At 48.5% G+C, this 16,989-nt stretch overlaps 2 protein-coding genes across 9 annotated transcripts in view; one reads left to right on the top strand and one right to left on the bottom strand.

The window, feature by feature from the left end:
* The window catches only part of SRGAP3 (SLIT-ROBO Rho GTPase activating protein 3), a 575,259-nt gene that overhangs the window by 109,382 nt on the left and 448,888 nt on the right, over positions 1-16,989 (bottom strand). The gene's annotated exons all lie outside the window — the stretch shown is intronic.
* GRM7 (glutamate metabotropic receptor 7) overlaps positions 1-16,989 on the top strand; it is a 227,030-nt gene that overhangs the window by 145,500 nt on the left and 64,541 nt on the right. For all 8 annotated transcript variants that reach the window (XR_010433342.1, XR_010433341.1, XM_064667086.1 and 5 more), the window contains exons 5-6: positions 5,209-5,349; positions 12,089-12,289. Coding sequence is in view for 6 of the 8 variants with exons in the window: in XM_064667086.1 (XP_064523156.1) it covers positions 5,209-5,349; positions 12,089-12,289 (342 nt within the window). In the remaining 2 variants the exon portion in view is untranslated. The remainder of the gene's footprint in view (positions 1-5,208; positions 5,350-12,088; positions 12,290-16,989) is intronic.

Below are 16,989 nucleotides of genomic sequence, written 5' to 3'. Positions count from 1 at the left end.
GGATGATCTTTGAGGTCCCTTCCAACCCAAACCGTGTGTCTTGGATTGGAAAAACCACTTGCCATGGGCAGGGACACTTTCTTCTATCCCACATTGCTCCAAACTCCCTCCACCCTGGCCTTGGGCACTTCCAGGGGTGGGGGAGCCACAAACTCTGTGTTATTTTATAAGCAGCTTTTATAAAAAGCTTTTCCCTCAACTTCAGGTGTGAGGAAAAGGAGTATTTCACGGATAAGGTCCTGACAAGACTGATTTCCAGTAACCGGCAGCAGGAAAGGATGAACCAGTGTGAGAGAGATCCTGCTCCAGGTGTATTTTGGAATCTCCTGTTTGGCCTGGCTCTGGTGTGGTGGGCACAGCAGCCACAGCTCCCCCTCTCAGCAGTGGGTTGGTGAGCAGTGTTGCTCCCTTGGCTGGCACTCTGCAGACTGCAATTCCTAAGGAATTATTCCTGCAGCAGGAGCCATGTGAACGAGGAGTGGAGTGTTCAGGGAGAGCAGAGCATTGTCTGCACTGAGCAGCCCAGGTGATTATCCCCTTGTCAGCCTGGAAAGGCAAAACTCTCAGTGCTTTGTGGAGCTGCAGCTCCTCCAGGGGAAGAAGCTCTGGATGCTCTTGGCGTGGATCTGGCATTCCTGGTGTTCCCACAGCAGCTGGGGGGTTGCCCTGGCTGGAGCCCCAGGCTCTGCTCGGGTGGGAGGATGCTCCTGGTGCCTCCAGAAGGCCACGTGAGCAGGAGAAGTCAGGGATGGGGATGAGCTCCTTGTGTGTGTCCAGGTGAATCCCACCCTCAGCTGAGGATGGTGGCAATGAAAATAGCAAATAGGAGGGGTTTCATTTTCAGTTCAGGGCTTTCTGCTGTTTATGTTGATGTACATGGGAGGTCTCCGAGAGCAAGAAGTGCCTGAGGGCTATAAAATGTAGCATAATGTATAATAATATAGTTGTATATTAACCTTTCTATGAGAGCACTGCCTCAGACACCACCTGGGTCATGATCCCATTGCTGTGGCAGCTGTATAATTTTATAAAAGTGATAACGATGATACTTAGCCAATATATATCCACTTCCCTAATAGAAGCTTTAGAGCTTCAAATCCCAGATTTGTCCAAAGTGTGGCAAGTGGAATTTCCTCTGTATATGATTTATGTCATGGATATAAAAAGTCAAATGTGACAGCAACTCAAATACCCTTTTTCACAGTTATAACCAGCAATTGTTAAGAAAAGAAAACAACTGCAAAGCACTTTTATGGCACGATGGGAGTTAATAAAATCATTTGTATAATGGCTTTTTTGCTGAGTAAGAAGGTCAAGAAAATATCTGTATATTGTCTTAATGGCTCCATAACACCCTGTAGTGTGTAGCTTGGGCAACACCATATAATCTGCAAACAGATTGCTGTCTTAAAATTGATCCTACCATTCAAACATAATGCTTTTATCCCAGATTTAATGCCAGTAAATGAAACTGTTTTGGGTTAAATGCTGGGAAAATTGGAAAAGTGTTTGAGGAGCTGCTGTCAGCTCATTTGGTATCAATAATTGTAGGAAGGAATGGTTTGCTATCTGGATAACTAAAATTAGTATAACTGGCAGTTTTTAGTGTGGACATCCTTGGGCAAATAGAGGAATAAAAATATCATAAACTGATCAAATCCCTGCTCATGTGAAGTTGGGTCAATATGTTGTACTTGCTCTCACCTGGGCTGAGAATGAAAACACTTGAGGCACGTGAGAAATGCAGCAGGTCAGTCATTTTGTGGTTTAATTAAGCTTAATGATTTTCCTTGTTAAGTAACCCCTGAGCCCTTGAAGTCCCTTCTGACACGTGAAATGGATGGTTTGACACGTGTGACAAATTCAGGGGGACACAAATCCCTCTGAAGTCCCTGCTCCATCCATGCCAAGGGCACGTTGGCCTCGTGGCTCTCCATCAGCCCCTCCCTGCTGTTCCTCCTGGAGATCCTGGGAGTGTCCCTTGGCTGCTGCTGTTTCACAGGGGCTGGTTCAGCCTTGGAGCCCCTGTTTTGATCTTTATTTTCCCAGGTCACTATTCTTTTCTGGGGGGCCCCTTGCTGTGCTGTGCAGCCACCTCTCTCCTGCAGCCTGTCCTTTCCCTGGAGATGTGTTGCTGAACTTTCCCCAGCACAAATCCCTCCTGCCAGGCTCCCTTTTCCCCTGCAAACCCCTCCTTAGTGCTGGCCCTGGCTCAGCCTCCCCAGCACGTCCAATTCCCTGGGCCCCTCTGCCAGGGAGCTGAGCCTGACGCCTGCAGCCAGAAAATGGGCATCAAATGGAAGGAGAGATGCAGGATTAACGTGAGAAATAAATCATTTGGCTCTTTCTGTTTTGTTGGAGGGGGGATAAATAGCAACCCCACGTCAGCAAGTCTTACTTTCTGGTTGATAATGGAGATGCTCCTCTAAGCATTCCCAGCTCTGCAGGGCTGTAACATCCTTCCTCCTCAGTGATTCCCAGTCTAGGAGGACCTGAGAGGCATTTCAGGATGTGGAGGGCTGGGAATGTCCCCTGGGCAGGGCTGGGTGCTGGCACTGCATGTCCAGACAACTGACTGTGAATGTAGGATAGAACACCCAGACCAAATGTGACCTGACTCCAGCCAGCTGGGAGTGAGGCATTCCCATCTCCCCCCAGGAATTTCTGTTTTCAATCCCTTAAGCACTGCTGATCCCTCCTGTCCTGACCAAAGGGGATGGCACCCCCTGAGATAGTGGGAAACCAACCAAGAGCACTTGTCCCTTGCCTGGACTTCCCCAGCCCCTCCCCAGGGCTTGGGATCGGGGCCCTTTCCCCTTCTCCCCCCTCCATGCTCCTCCTTTTTTTTATCTTTTCAGTCTGTTTCATCACTATGGAGCTCATGTACATATTTATCCTGTGGTGGGAGATAAATGAACCCATTAGGCAGTATCATCTCTCTATGTGTAAAAATAATGATTTAATCAAATCATGGTGATTTGAAGTAATAAGAGATTCATTTTAATTTGGAAAATCTCATAAAAGAACTATCTATATCTCTTAGATGTATTTGCTGAAAAAGTAATTTGCTAAAGTATGAAATATGGAGAACATTGGGGAATCAGTAAATCTTGTCACACCAGTGAAGTACTTGGCCGTGTACAGGGGTAAGAAGAGATTATTCCTACTTTTGCATTAAAGCATCCAGATTTTTTGGCTGGGTCATCTAATTCCCTGTGAGACTCTGAACCCAGAACTCTGATATTTAGCACTCTGTGTGTAAGTTGTCTTAATGTCTTCAGTTCAGAAAGATTAAGATTAAGCACAGGCTTAAGTCAGTTGTTGCTGCAGAGAATGTTTGCCTGAGTTCCAACCTGAGTGTTTATGAATCATGTTCTTTCCAAAAGATATCTAAAATTAGAGATGCATTTGAGATGTTCCTCTGCCTCAGACCCACGGGCACAGACGGGACCACTGGTGTTTGCAGGACTGTGGGAGGTGTAGGAATAGTCCTGCCTGGGGAGGGGTTTCAGGGCTGGGGCTGTTCCATCCCTGGAAGTGTCCAAGGTCAGGTTGGACGGGGCTTGGAGCAACCTGGGCTAGTGGAAGGTGTCCCTCCCCATGGCAGGGGGTGGCACTGGATGGGCTTTAAGGTCCCTGCCAACCCAAACCATTCTGGGATTCTTGGCCCTAAGATGTTGGGAAGGAGGGCAGTTCACCAAGGGGGTGCCTTTGGAGTTCTTCCCCAGGACCTTGGCTCTGTGGGAGCAGCAGTGCTGGGACCTGCAGCACAGCCAGGATGGAGGGGGCACAGTATTCCCACACAGGGAGGAATTCACAGAAATTTGTCCAGCTCTGAACTGTCCCATTGTCACTCACTCATCTCCTTGTCCTGATCAATAGGAAATAATGGTAAAACCTGTTCCCTCAGTAGTAGGATCCATATTCCTCCTTGTGAATGCAGAGGGATCATTAAAGCAATCAATGGGAATGTTGTTATTTGTTATTAAATCTGTAAAGGCTTAGAGTAATTCATATGGAATTTTATTACAGTTTTATCAAGACTCATTGATTTTACCTTATTAAGTTATAGAGCCCTTTTCCCAGAGGTCAGTGGCATTGGCACGTGGGAAAGGTTCTCTGTTTCTCTTTCTGAGCCATTTGTATGTTGTAGATCTTATGACTGAATATCCCCTTTGAAATACTTGTTTAATTATGAGTAAAACTATTACACACAGGTTTGCAGGAAAAAAAAGGTTTAGGTTGTATGCTCTTAAAACCTGGTGATTTTCCAAATGTTCTTCTGACCCATCTGACCATGAATATTTTCCTTAGGATATTTTATCCAAGAAATGATAATCGTGGAATGACAGACTGGTTTGGGTTGGAAGAGCCCTACTTTTAATTTAATAAACTGTATCATTTACTATGGAGGCTGCAGGTAAAATGTTAATTTGCTTTTAGCCTGTTACTGGAAGGCCCGGGTACTGCTTTTCCTGGTTTGATTTTGGGAGATGAGGTAGGTTGGGATGCGATTGGTGAACAGCAGACTCAGCATTAGGAAAATACATGTTATGGCTGGGTCAGTGGCACACAAAGCTGACAGGAGGAGATGGATTGACCCCGTTCTGGATCCCCTTTCCCCTTTTAAAACATCTGGGTTTGTGCTGTCTGTTTTTATGCCCAGGGGAGGAGTGCTGTGCTCATTTACTGATGCCAGATGGTTTTCCTCCGGCTCAGTTCCATCGTGTGCTGTGCCAGCTTGTGTCACTCTGCCCACCTATGGCACTGAGGGAAGTCACTGACTACAGTGGCAGGAACTTCTTCCCTCTTTCAATGGAATATGCATTTACAGCCATTTCTGACTGCAAACCCCAAAGGACCCCTGTGATGATGCGATAGAGAGGCACAGCTGCACCATATGATTTATTTTCCTTCCTCATTGGTGTGTATCTATTCCATGCTTTTTTCCTTATAACTCTTATCTATATTAATCTTGTTTCACATTTATCTTACCCAGTTTTGTACCTGGCAGTCAGAAACAGAGTAACTTCCCTGCAAGATGCAGCTGATAAGAACATGCTCAGTGGATTTTCTTTCTCTCCAGGGCCATCTCACGTGGACAGAGACGTGGCACATGCTGGGTGTTGAGGGAGATACAACCAGAGGGTTTGTTTTTCAGGCTGCAGCCCGAGCCAAACCTGAGCTCTCCCCTCTCTCCTTCCCCAGGGTTCGATGCCTATTTTACCTCCCGCACCCTGGAGAACAACAGGAGGAACGTGTGGTTTGCAGAGTACTGGGAGGAGAACTTCAACTGCAAGTTGACCATCACTGGCTCAAAGAAGGAAGACACGGACAGGAAATGCACAGGTAACTCATCCCTTCCCCTCCTCGTGCTGCAGGGTGGGCAGCAGTGCAATAACTGGAGCAAGGAGGCTTGGCTGGGGAGGGAGGGAAAAATAAATTGCTTTTTTGTAGGTTATAGAGAAACTGGAACAGCAGCATCAGCCTTACAGAGAAATAGAGGCTACAAGAGAAGTAGATGGAAAGAGTCAAACCTTACATTCTTTTATTTTTTCCCGTTTCAGACTGTCCATCCAGCAGGAAAAGGAATGTTTTCCGTGGGACCCAGAAGTACTTTTGTTTGAGTTCAGGGTGGCTAGAGGGTGTTTTGTTAGTTTGTTTTAGATGGGGAATCTTTCACAACAATTTAGGAGGAATTTCTTGGCTGTGAGGGTGGGGAGACCCTGGCACAGGTTGCCCAGAGAAGCTGTGGCTGCCCCATCCCTGGAAGTGTCCAAGGCCAGGTTGGACGGGGCTTGGAGCAACCTGGGCTGGTGGAAGGTGTCCCTGCCCAGGGCAGGAGGGTTGGAATGAGATGGTTTTAAGGTCTCTGCCAACCCAAACCATTCCAGGATTCCCTGTTTCTATGACTGAAATGTGTGGAGAAGCTTTGGGCAGAAGGTCCCTCCTGTGACACCCAGGGCACAGCCAGTGGTGCCGCCAGACGGGTGCCCTGCCCGGCCCTTTCCTTCCCTCTCCTTTAAATTCTTCACAGCAGCGCTTGAAATGTGTTATGTTAAATGATTGCCTTGAATTTCGATCAAAGGGAATCGGTTCATAGGAGGATTTGTTTTACTTTGATTGAAAATTGATGGTAACTCCCCATCCTTCATCTCATCTGCTTTTGGTTCCAGCTCCCGGGGGGAGTGGGAGTGTCGAGCACACAAACAGTGCAGCTCTCACTGGGAACACACTGCTCTTAAATTTGGCACTTGGAGTCTCCCCAGAAGGCTGGAATCTGACTACGTTGCTCCAAGATCTTTAGGATGATTTCTGGAAGTGCCTGATGCCCCTTACTGTTCATGCCATGGTTCATTACAGTTGCTCACAGCCCCTGTTGTCTGATGTGGCTGTAAATGTTGTTGTTCTTTCCCTCAGTGTATTTTTGGCACAAACATCTGGTTTTGGTGACCAGCTTACCCTGTCGAGCTGAAAGGCTGCATTAGAGCTCGATATTGTCCCAAATGACAAGCCCTGACACCTCCCTTCCCTTTCCAAACTGAAGGAAATTGGGCATCAGAAAAAGCACTAACTGTGAGTGATATTGGCAGTGTGAGAGTCAGAATGTCCCACTGCTGGGATGATATTATGACTGATGACCATCATTATTTTGGGATCTGATTGGTGCTTTGCACTGCAGCAAGGTGCAGCTCCAGGCCTCAGCTCTGACAGCAGCAGAGCTCCTGAGCCCAGGCAGGGGTCAGAGCTCACCTCCACACCCAAGTGTTCTCCCTGTTCTCAAGTAGAAACTTGAAGGTTCATCTGCTTTTCTCCAGAAAATCCCAGGGGATCAGGTTGATGGTGTTGAGATAAAGGCTTTTGTGTGTAATGAGGTGATCTGGCTGGGGCTGGGCTGGGTGGGCTCTGTCACTGCAGGGCTGGTGTTGGATCCTGGAGTTCTTTGTCACATGGCAATACAGGAATTACGTTCCAAAGAGGCCTCATTGTCCCACTCTGCTCCTTGAAATTACAATATTTACTCTGGCATATTGTTAGTTGTCCTCAAGCTCTGGTTCTCAGCTACTTTCACATAAAGAGCTTGTTTGGAGAAGCCTTCAGACTTTACCTCTCCTGTGTGTGCAGTGCCTGTACCAGGAGTGAGCACCAAGGAGTAGCTGTGATCATGTTTGTAGAGCCCTGGCTGCAGGAACTCCTGTTGGGGCTGTAGAGTCCACGAGCAGCTGCACAGGCTCTGCCCTGGAGGAGGTTTGGGTGCTGTTCTCAAAGATGTGGGCACTCAGTCAGAGACTGAGAATTGTACCTGTGGCACTGTGGACGTGTCTGTGCTCAGAGGCACCGGGTTTGTGACAATGCTGAACACTCTGGAGATGGAGATGGATGAAGAGCAGATATTTTTCTGTCAGCACTTAACCAGCTGCTGAATTCCAACTTATAATCACTGCCTGTTTGAAACTGTGAGCATTCCACAATCTTTAAATTAAATCTCCTCTTAATGATGACTATCACCAGGTTCCCAGAAGCACTATTGTGTGAGACCCTTTGAAAATGTGTTTAATCCTTCAGAAACTGCACCGGTGTCTGAATTCCTCTCGTGTGAGCACCGACGGAGTGAGATTTTGATGTCTGTCTGGGCAAATTATATGCCACAAAAATTGTCCTGGCAATACTATTTATTCATCATAACACGTCCCCTGTGGCATGTGATCACAACAATGAGTCCACACAGATCAGCTGCAGGAGGCATGTGGAGGGTGAAGAGCGATGTGTCGGCTGCTCTCCCGCACTGGGAGGTGTCGAGTGTCGCCTTCGTGGAGGCTCAGGAGGTGTGACCGGGAGTTCTCAAACCTGCATTTCACTTCTGTCATCTGAAGGAGATGGGACAAGAGGAGTTCCCTCTCTCTGTGTTCTCACCACTGTGGATTTGGGCCTTTTTTTCCCTCTTCTTGTTGCAGTGTCTTTCTCTTGTGAAGATGCAGCAGGGCCCCGGCTGCTCCGTCTCTCGGGAATCAGGATGATGAGCACTTGAGACTCGAGTAGGAAGGGAGTTACATTATTTGTCATCACCTTCAAATAGATCCTTTGGAAGCAGAAGATGCTCATGTCAATAAATTGCTGTTGTGTTTGATCCTTCTCCTGACATCCCAAGCTACTCCATTTCCAACCATGGGACAGAAGCTCTCTTGAAACCACGTCGTGTGCAGGTGTCAGCTGCTTCACTGCTGAAGGAAATAATGCTGTTGTGTGGCTCCTGGAGATCTCCAAGTTAAAAAAAGCCAAGAAAAAAAACAACCAGGAGCATGTAAAAAGAGCAGAAGATGGTGCAAATGGGGTTTATATTTACTTTCCATGCTTTTGATGTCTTCTGGCAGCACAGAGGGTCCAGTGGTTTCTTGATGCACCCAACACCCGAGTTCATCAATTAGTTCTTCTCTTGCACCAAGTTTCACTCCCTGAGACCTCCCCGGTGTCCTGACCCATCTGTGCTGGGGTTTCACTCCTGCCCCTTTGCCAGGAAGCACTCACAGCACCACCCCTGCTGCTTTTGTCTGTAGGAAGTTAATGGCTTTGGCGACTTTCCTTCTCTTCCAGGAATAATTAATAATTGAATTTCTATACTCCCATTATACAGGGGCTATTCCTGAAGCCTGTGGAAAACTTTCTGCTTAAGCTTCTTCAGCTCAGCCTAAGAGGGGGAAATATTTCCCACAATAATGTTGAAGTTGGAATTAAAATTGTGCCCATCACTTTGGTTTGTCCCTGCCTGAAAATGGACATTGGGCCTGTTTTGCTCACTAGTTACTGCAGTGGTAGGTTGATATAAACTAGAGGGAACACTCTGCTCAGCCAGGCCCTTTAATTGGGATACTCTGAATTCTTTTTATATAGTCTGAAGACTATTTGACATATGTAAAACATGGCATTTGCTTTGCGGGTTCTTTGCAAGTTCAGATTTGGGTTAAACTTGTAATTGCAACAAAATGTCTTTGAAAGGTAACTCAGCCTGTGTTTGGGTGAAGGACAGCACATTCCCAATTGGACAAATTCATGCATGTTTTTGGATGAGCAGCTGCATTTGACTCCACACCTGGATTTATTGTGCACAATTCTGGATGTTTAATACTCAACTAAATGGCTGTTTCAGCACAGGAAGCTGTTGTTGTTCGTGGAAATTCCATTAAGATTTTAAAATATCTCTTATTTTCATACTTGGACACTGTTACATTGCTCTTGGGTTTCTTTAAGTGGGTTTTGCTCAGGTTCCTCTCAGATATTTCACTGCTAAGGCTTTTCTTCCTGCTGTGTGTTTGGCCAGCTGTGCTTCTGGAACATGCTCTGCCTTATCAGTATTGTTTGTGTGCAGCATTTCAGTCCCAGCTCCACTTCCCCTGGCACCCACTCCTGGTGCATTGCTAATTTGGTTACAGAGCTGGGCTGAAACCACTTAAAAGCATTTTCCTTGTCAGGGCTTGAAAATGTGGTAAATTCTGTAATCAATGGGAGGGGAGTGAAATAATGAAGAGGACTTGTGGAACTTCACAGTCTGGAAACTTGCTTTTTCTGCTGAATTATTTGCAGGATTTTGGTGTTTCCAGAGTAGCTGAGATTTAAAACTGAGGGGTTTTGGTAAAGAGTCTTTCAACCACAATCATGGAATCCCAGAATGGTTTGGGTTGGAAGGGACCTCAAAGCCCATCCAGTGCCACCCCCTGCCATGGGCAGGGACACCTTCCACTAGCCCAGGGTGCTCCAACCTGGCCTTGGACACTCCCAGGGATGGGGCAGCCACAGCTTCTCTGGGCAACCTGTGCCAGGGCCTCCCCAGCCTCACAGGGAAGAATTTCTTCCTAATATCTAATTTAAACCTAATCTCTGCCAGTTTACACCATTGCCCCTTGTCCTGTCACTGCAGGCTCTTGTCCAAAGTCCCTCTCCAGCTCTCCTGTAGGCTGAGCAGCTCAGACATCAGGGGTGCAGTTTGGTGAATACAGAGGGAACCCAGGAAGAAGGAAATGTAGATAATTATTGATGTTCATATAGGGGGGTGTCTCTTTGCTTGTATTCAAGTAAATCTCTTTCGTGGATATATTTGGACATCTGGTTCAGTGCTGGCCTTGGCAGTGCTGGGGAAAGAGTTGGACTTGGTGATCTTACAGGGCTTTTCCAACCTCACCAACTCCATGATTCTTCGTGTTTGTAGAATTTCTGTTCTTCTCTCTCTGTGCTTATTTGGAATTCTGGTCTGCTGCCTCTTCACTCAAAGAAGAAAAAAAAGGGATTTTTTTGGGACTCTGCCTTTTTCTCATGAGCTGAAAACAAAACTGGAAGCCTTTGCTCACAGGCTGGGTGGAGAATGATCCAGCCTGGGGGCTGAGCCAGGACAGCACCCCTGGGCTGTCCCTGCTGGGGGGTTATTGCAGACCCTGCTCTGCTGGGGGGGAAGGTGGTGGGGCTGGGGCTGGTAAAGCTGCTGTTGGTTAGAGCAGGAGGGAGAGATCCAAACCTGCCAGTTGAGCAGCAACAGGAAAATGGACTTCTTGCCTCTATTAAATCATTAGTTCTCACCATCATTAACAGCTTGATTTCCTTTCCTCATTGGTATCAGCTAATTTAAATTCACTCAATCCTGTTTCTAATTAAGGGTATTAACAAAGGAATTTTTGCCACTCCAACACTTTGGAACATTTACTTTGATTGAACATCTGAAATATTTGCAAGGGATGATTCCAAGGTCTGGTTCCTTGGAGCTCCTGGCAGCTCCCAGCCCTGTAGGTACTGCAGGAAGATGAGGAAGACCCATGTGAGGTTAGAAAAGTGGGATAATGCAGGTAGAACATGGGATGTGATGTTGCCACCCTTGTACTTGTGGTGCCTCGTGGCTGCAGCTCAGGCCACTCCCCAGCAGCAGTTCCATTCCATGAATCCCTGGTGGGATGGGTCAGTGTGATCACAGTTTGCAGCTGCACAGGCTGAATCCAGCAGGTGTTACTTGGACAGGGAACAGCAGGGAGTCAGTGGGCAATTTTGGGGGAAAGAAAATGAATCAAAGATTCCCCGTTCTCAGCCCGGGGTGTGTCGCTGTGAGCTCTGGAAACACTGTTTGGTTTGCTGCCTAACTGCAGAGCACCCAGTCACCTGTTCAGGGCACCAGAAAGGCAGGAAGGCCACCTCAGTGCCTTGGGCTAAGGCCACATCACCAGGCTACACCTCCATCCTGAGCCTGAGGGTGGGACAATGGTTAAGGCCCGAGCCTTCCACTTCGGATATTTGGATTCACTTATTTTGTCACTGTTCTGGAGCTCTTCAGCCTGTGTGTGATTGATGTTCTGATTTTCCACGTACAGAACCCCTCCCTGCTCTCAGTTTCTCATGCCTTGCCCCGTGGGCTGAGCAGCTCCCAGGGTTTGTGGTTCCTGCACACCCAAGGAATGATTTCCCCCCTTCCCCAGCGCTGCTTCCCCTGCTGTGCCTGGGCTGGCATTAACTCCTGGATTCCTTGAGGGCTCTCCTGCTAAAATATTTTAGAAGCAGTCTGCAGGAACCCAGGCTCTGCAGGCCAGGGAGCAGAGGGTGATAGTTGATGCCAACACTCGGAGCTTCCCGAGGTGCTGTTAATGCCCTCGTGTTCCTCGATTCCCCAGAGCACCCCTTTGGTGGCATCTCTGAAGTGACACTTTATTCCCTCAATCTGGCTCCAACTTTCAATTAGAGTCTGGGATTTGCAGCAGAACAAAACATCAGACTTTAAATACCAGCTGTGCTTATTTTAAATATTTTCCCATTTCAAAGCCAGGGTTCGGGAATTTTCAGAGCCTGGAGCTTTCTCTCTCTAAGGTGGTCCCTGTAGATTAGGGCTTCAAGTTGGGGATCGTGGCAGGATTTGTTTGTCTGGATTATGTAGAACAACTTGCAAGAGGTGTCAATGGTTCTGGCAGCAATCAAAGAGGTTTGTTTATGTTTTAATCAGTAAACCCCTAACTCAGAACATTTTATTGTATGGATTCAAGGCAGTTTCAGTGTGCTCCAGGAGGGTTGGGTGTTCTCTCTGGGGCGGGCACTGCTCCTCACCGTGTCCGTGTGTCCCCAGGGCAGGAGCGCATCGGGAAGGACTCCCCGTACGAGCAGGAGGGGAAGGTGCAGTTCGTCATCGACGCCGTGTACGCCATGGCCCACGCCCTGCACCACATGAGCCGCGACCTGTGCGCCGACGGCGCCGGGCTCTGCCCCGACATGGAGCACGCGGGGGGCAAGAAGCTGCTCAAGTACATCCGCAGCGTGAACTTCAACGGTGAGCACGGAGCCCCTCACACCCACCGGGGCCTCTGCCCGCTGAACACACTGCCCGTGAGACCAGAACCCACTGCCACCCCAAACCCACAGCCACCCCGAACCCACAGCCACCCTGACCCCACAGCCACCCCGACCCCACAGCCACCCTGACCCTACAACCACCCCGACCCCACAGCCACCCCGACCCCACAGCCACCCCGACCCCACAGCCACCCCGACCCCACAGCCACCCCAAACCCACAGCCACCCCAAACCCACAGCCACCCCAAACCCACAGCCACCCCGAACCCACAGCCACCCTGACCCCACTGCCACCCCTACCCCACAGCCACCCCAACCCCACAGCCACCCCAAACCCACAGCCACCCCAAACCCACAGCCACTCCGACCCCACAGCCACTCCGACCCCACAGCCACTCCAACCCCACAGCCACTCCGACCCCACAGCCACTCCGACCCCACAGCCACTCCGACCCCACAGCCACTCCAACCCCACAGCCACCCTGACCCCACAGCCACCCTGACCCCACAGCCACCCCGACCCCACAGCCACTCTGACCCCACAGCCACCCTGACCCCACAGCCACCCTGACCCCACAGCCACCCTGACCCACAGCCATCCTGATCCCCCAGCCACTCTGACCCCCGCGGCCTCCTCGGTTCATTCCACGTCATGTGTTTTTGTGTTCAACCCAAATCAAGGCTTTTTTACTGTCGTGGCACAAGACCATGTTTGTTTAGCATCTCTTTGAAAATACGATGTTTTAGCCAAGGCAATAAGGCTGCTGCTGCCCAGAGACAGGAATGGCTGCTGCTGGTTTAGCACCCCTTCCAGAAGCCTGATTTACAATGGGAGAAATCACTGGGGAAAAGCCTGAGCTTGTCTCTGGCTCAGTGTGGTTCCTGAAGCCCTAGAAGGCTGTCACCATCACACGTCAGTTTGTTGTCTTTCCATTGTTTCCTGTACATGGAGAAAATTAACTGGCTGAAATCCTGGTACCCACAGCCCACCTTAGGTGTGTGCTCAGGGGAAGGCAGAGCAGAGCTGAAGGGAAGCCAGGTCCACCTGGGAAGCTAGAACTGAGTGAACAGAGTAGTTACTCCAGCCTTCATTGCTCTAGTAAGATTTCAGAGGAGATGAGCCATCCTGACAGCACTTTACCTCTTCCTCCCTTATCACTTTATCCCCCTGTGCTGCCCAGGAGTGGCCACGCTGGTTGCAGCACCAACCCCCTGTTCCAGGCAGCACAACGGGCTGTCATGTACTTCCCCTGCATTGCACTGTATAAATCAGGCCTAAATATTAACACAGTTTCCTTGCCTCTGTATGTTTTCCTGTAATTTTATTAGTTTCATTAACGAACACCCACTTGCCACCAGCTCCGAGGCCCCGGAGCGGGTCGTTTCCAGCAGGGAATGGTATTTCTCCTTCATAAACCTGCTAATGGACTTCCCAGGAGGTCTGGCTGCTCTCACTCTGGCTCTGCAGGAGATAGAGAGCTGAGATTTAACCAGGAGCCAGAAGGTAGACCTCCAAATCCATATTTAAAACAGATTTAGGAAAGTACTGAGAAAAATATCCTTTTGAAGTGTGGGAGGCAGGGCTGCTGCTGCCTGGGGAGGAGGGTTTGCATAAGCTGCACGCCCTCGTTGGGCACCACAGCCAGAGCTCCCCTCCCACTATCTCCTAATAAATATTTTTATTAATAAACTTAACAAAACCCACACAGAGCCAATAGGACCCGAGAGCTTTAAAGGGGGGAACACAGATGCTATTCTGTGGTCAAGCTTGGTCTGTTGTGCCAAGGATATTTTTCATTCCTGTATAAATCATCTTATAAAGAGCAAGGTGAACATGAGGAGATTTTAATTCCTTTCCTTGAAGGGCTGTTAACTACAGCCAGGAGCAAGTTTGGAGATGAATGACCCGAGGAGGTCTGCAGGGTTCTCTTGCCTCATTTGGGAAGGTTAATTGTGAAGGACAGAGCTCCTGTGGCAGCACAGCCTCCATGTGCAGGACCACACCTGGGCATTGCAGTGCTGGAAGGACGGGGTTGTCTCTGGATATTTATATTCTTGCATATAAAGATGCTGAACATTCATCTCATCATTTCAACAGAGCTGAGACGTAATTTATGAGGAACTGGGTGTCCAGTTAATGTTGTCTGGTGTCCAGCTCCAAGAACTGGTTATCCCTGTGGATAACATGTTGGAGCTCCTGGGACAGGGGTGATGGTGCCCCTGTGTCCCTCAGCCATTGTGTCATGGCTGGGAGGGCTGGCACAGAGGAGGGGGCAGCTGGGCTTTGTCAGCTCCCTGGGTTTAGTCTTGGTCTTAACCTGCCCTTCTGAGTCACCAGTGCAGGGCTCCAGCTCCTCAGGAAGGTTGGGACTTGGAAAGCAAATTTAGTCTGTGTGTAAAATCCTGTTCTCCCAGTTTTCCACCTGAGTTTGTGGTAAGAACAGAAAGTGGAGCAGTGGGAGGGCTTTGTCCAGGCTGTGTGAGGAGAGAAAAAGCGTAGCCTGTTCTCAAGCACCCTGAGCCTGAGATCCTCTCTGCATGTAATGGATCTCCTTGGCACTGTGCAGTTGAGATCATCCTGCCTGTGCCTGCTTTGGAGTCTTTTCTCCCTTGCAAAGGTAATGCAGGAAGAGCTGAAGCCACGCTTTGATGGAGAGAGGCTGGATTTGTGTGAGGAGCTCAGTGTGCATTTTGCTATTGTCACACTACCTCAAGAACAAAGGGCCCAAAATATGGAAAACTTCAAACCTCAAGCATTCAAGCAGAGAGAGTCTGAAAGTATCAAAGTGTAATTGTATTTTTGCCAGTGAAAAGCTGAAGATGCTGTTCATAGGAGCCCTTTGGGTCTTCAATCTGCTGTGAACATGAACTGAGTGATAAACACCTTGGCTGGTGACACCTGTCTAGCACCCTGTCCTCCTCTCATTAATCACTTTCTCATCTTGCAATGATTAAGAGATTGAAATCCTGCAACTTCAGTCAGACTGTGTCTGGTCTTGAGTGCTTCCTGCAGGTGTACCCTGTGTCTGTGTGGGGACAAGGCAGCTCGTTTGCTGGGAGTTGAAGGGAATTGTCATGGCCTCTGCATGGGCAGGAAGCTGCAGCCTCAAGGCTGACACTCCTGAAGCTTGCTGGGGCTGAGCAAAATTCTGGGAAATCTTAATAGAAAGAAAATAAGTTCTAGAAGATCAAAAACCAGTGAAACAACCACATGTTTTCAAGATTAGAAGACCAAGAAGTCAAAGAACAAGTAGGGTCATTTGTGAAAACCCTGGTTCCCCTCTGCAATGAGGTTTTCCTACATCACATTATATTATTTTCATTGTTTCATCAAAGCAGCCTGAGCTGTGTGTGGAGGCTGGAATGCTGCAGGGATCAAAGCAGGGCTGCTGGGTCCCCACAGGCAGGAGGCACAAAAGGAGAGCAGAGCCTGTACCTGGCCTGGGGTTAAGGAGGGCTTGCACTTCCTAAGCAGATCTGTGGCTGGGAGTCCAATTACTCCAACTTCAAAGTCAGGAGAGGGGACTCTTGTGCCTGACTCCTGACCCAGAGTTGCCAGTCCTTCCCATTCCCTTTGGATACTTGACTTCCCAACAGATCCCAGGCTTCTCAAGGCTTTTCTCTGTACAATTTTAGCAGTCAAATGGTGAAGTCCCTGAAAACAGCAGCAGGTGTTCCCTGCTCACTGCCCAGCCCCTGTGCCCATGTCCCTCGGGGGCTCTGGACCATCAGACTGTGCTGGGCCAAGCCTGCAGCCCTGGCACACCCAAGGGCATCCTTAGGGATTGTTTGGAATGGCTTAGCCAGGAGGGCTCTGGGTGACATTCCCAGGAAGGTGAGCCCAGGAGTGCTCTTGGCTGCTTCCCCTCAGGTTTTGTCTCAGCACCCTTGACTCTGGGTGGCCTGGACAATGGAGCCCATTCTCCATGTGCCTCCTGACCAGCAGACACGGACCCTGCTTCGTGTCCTGGGACCTTGTCAGGATGTGGGGAATCCACAAATGTCTCTGTTGCATTTTGGGAGCCTCACTTGAGCTCCTGCCATTTCAATTGTACCTTTTTTGTCAGCTCTGACAAAACCAAGCTTAACTGATAATACCAGCCTTAAGAGTTGTGATTAGCTAAATCCCATTTACCTCTTGTGCTGACTTTCCCAGGGAGCCAAGGAATTACAGCCATAGCTTCTGATTCACTCTAAGTGTTTTCACTCTAAATGCATTCTGGCTACATGAATCTGTAATGACAATTAAATATCTGCCTGGTGCTCATAAGGAACCAGTGAGCAGAGATTTCAATGCAAGATTTTCTGTACCAGCCTTTGAACTGAATTTGTTCTGGTGTCAGAGGATTGTAGGAGAGACAGGAAACCATTTACCAGGGCTAGAATGGAGACTGTGCTAATTCACTCCTCCAAACGTTTTTTTCACTCACTGGAATTCAATGAAGAATGGGAATCATGAAGAAAACAGTAATCTTAAAGTTCAGTGCTACAACAGGAGAGATTTTTCATTGCTTTAGGGAAAAGAAGTTACGCAGGAGGAGGAAGCTTTGAATATAGATATGCTGGAGGATTGTCATAATCTTCAATCTTGACACAATATTGCTCTTCCCTACTGAAACCTATTTTAATATGTCTTGAAATAAATGTCACCCTTGAAGGTTGCTCCTGGAGATCTGA

The sequence above is a fragment of the Pseudopipra pipra genome, chromosome 11 (assembly GCF_036250125.1).
Source record: "Pseudopipra pipra isolate bDixPip1 chromosome 11, bDixPip1.hap1, whole genome shotgun sequence".
NCBI classification, from domain to species: Eukaryota; Metazoa; Chordata; class Aves; order Passeriformes; family Pipridae; genus Pseudopipra; species Pseudopipra pipra.
Note: the sequence above shows the minus strand (reverse complement) of the source record. Positions and strands in the feature narration are given on the sequence as shown.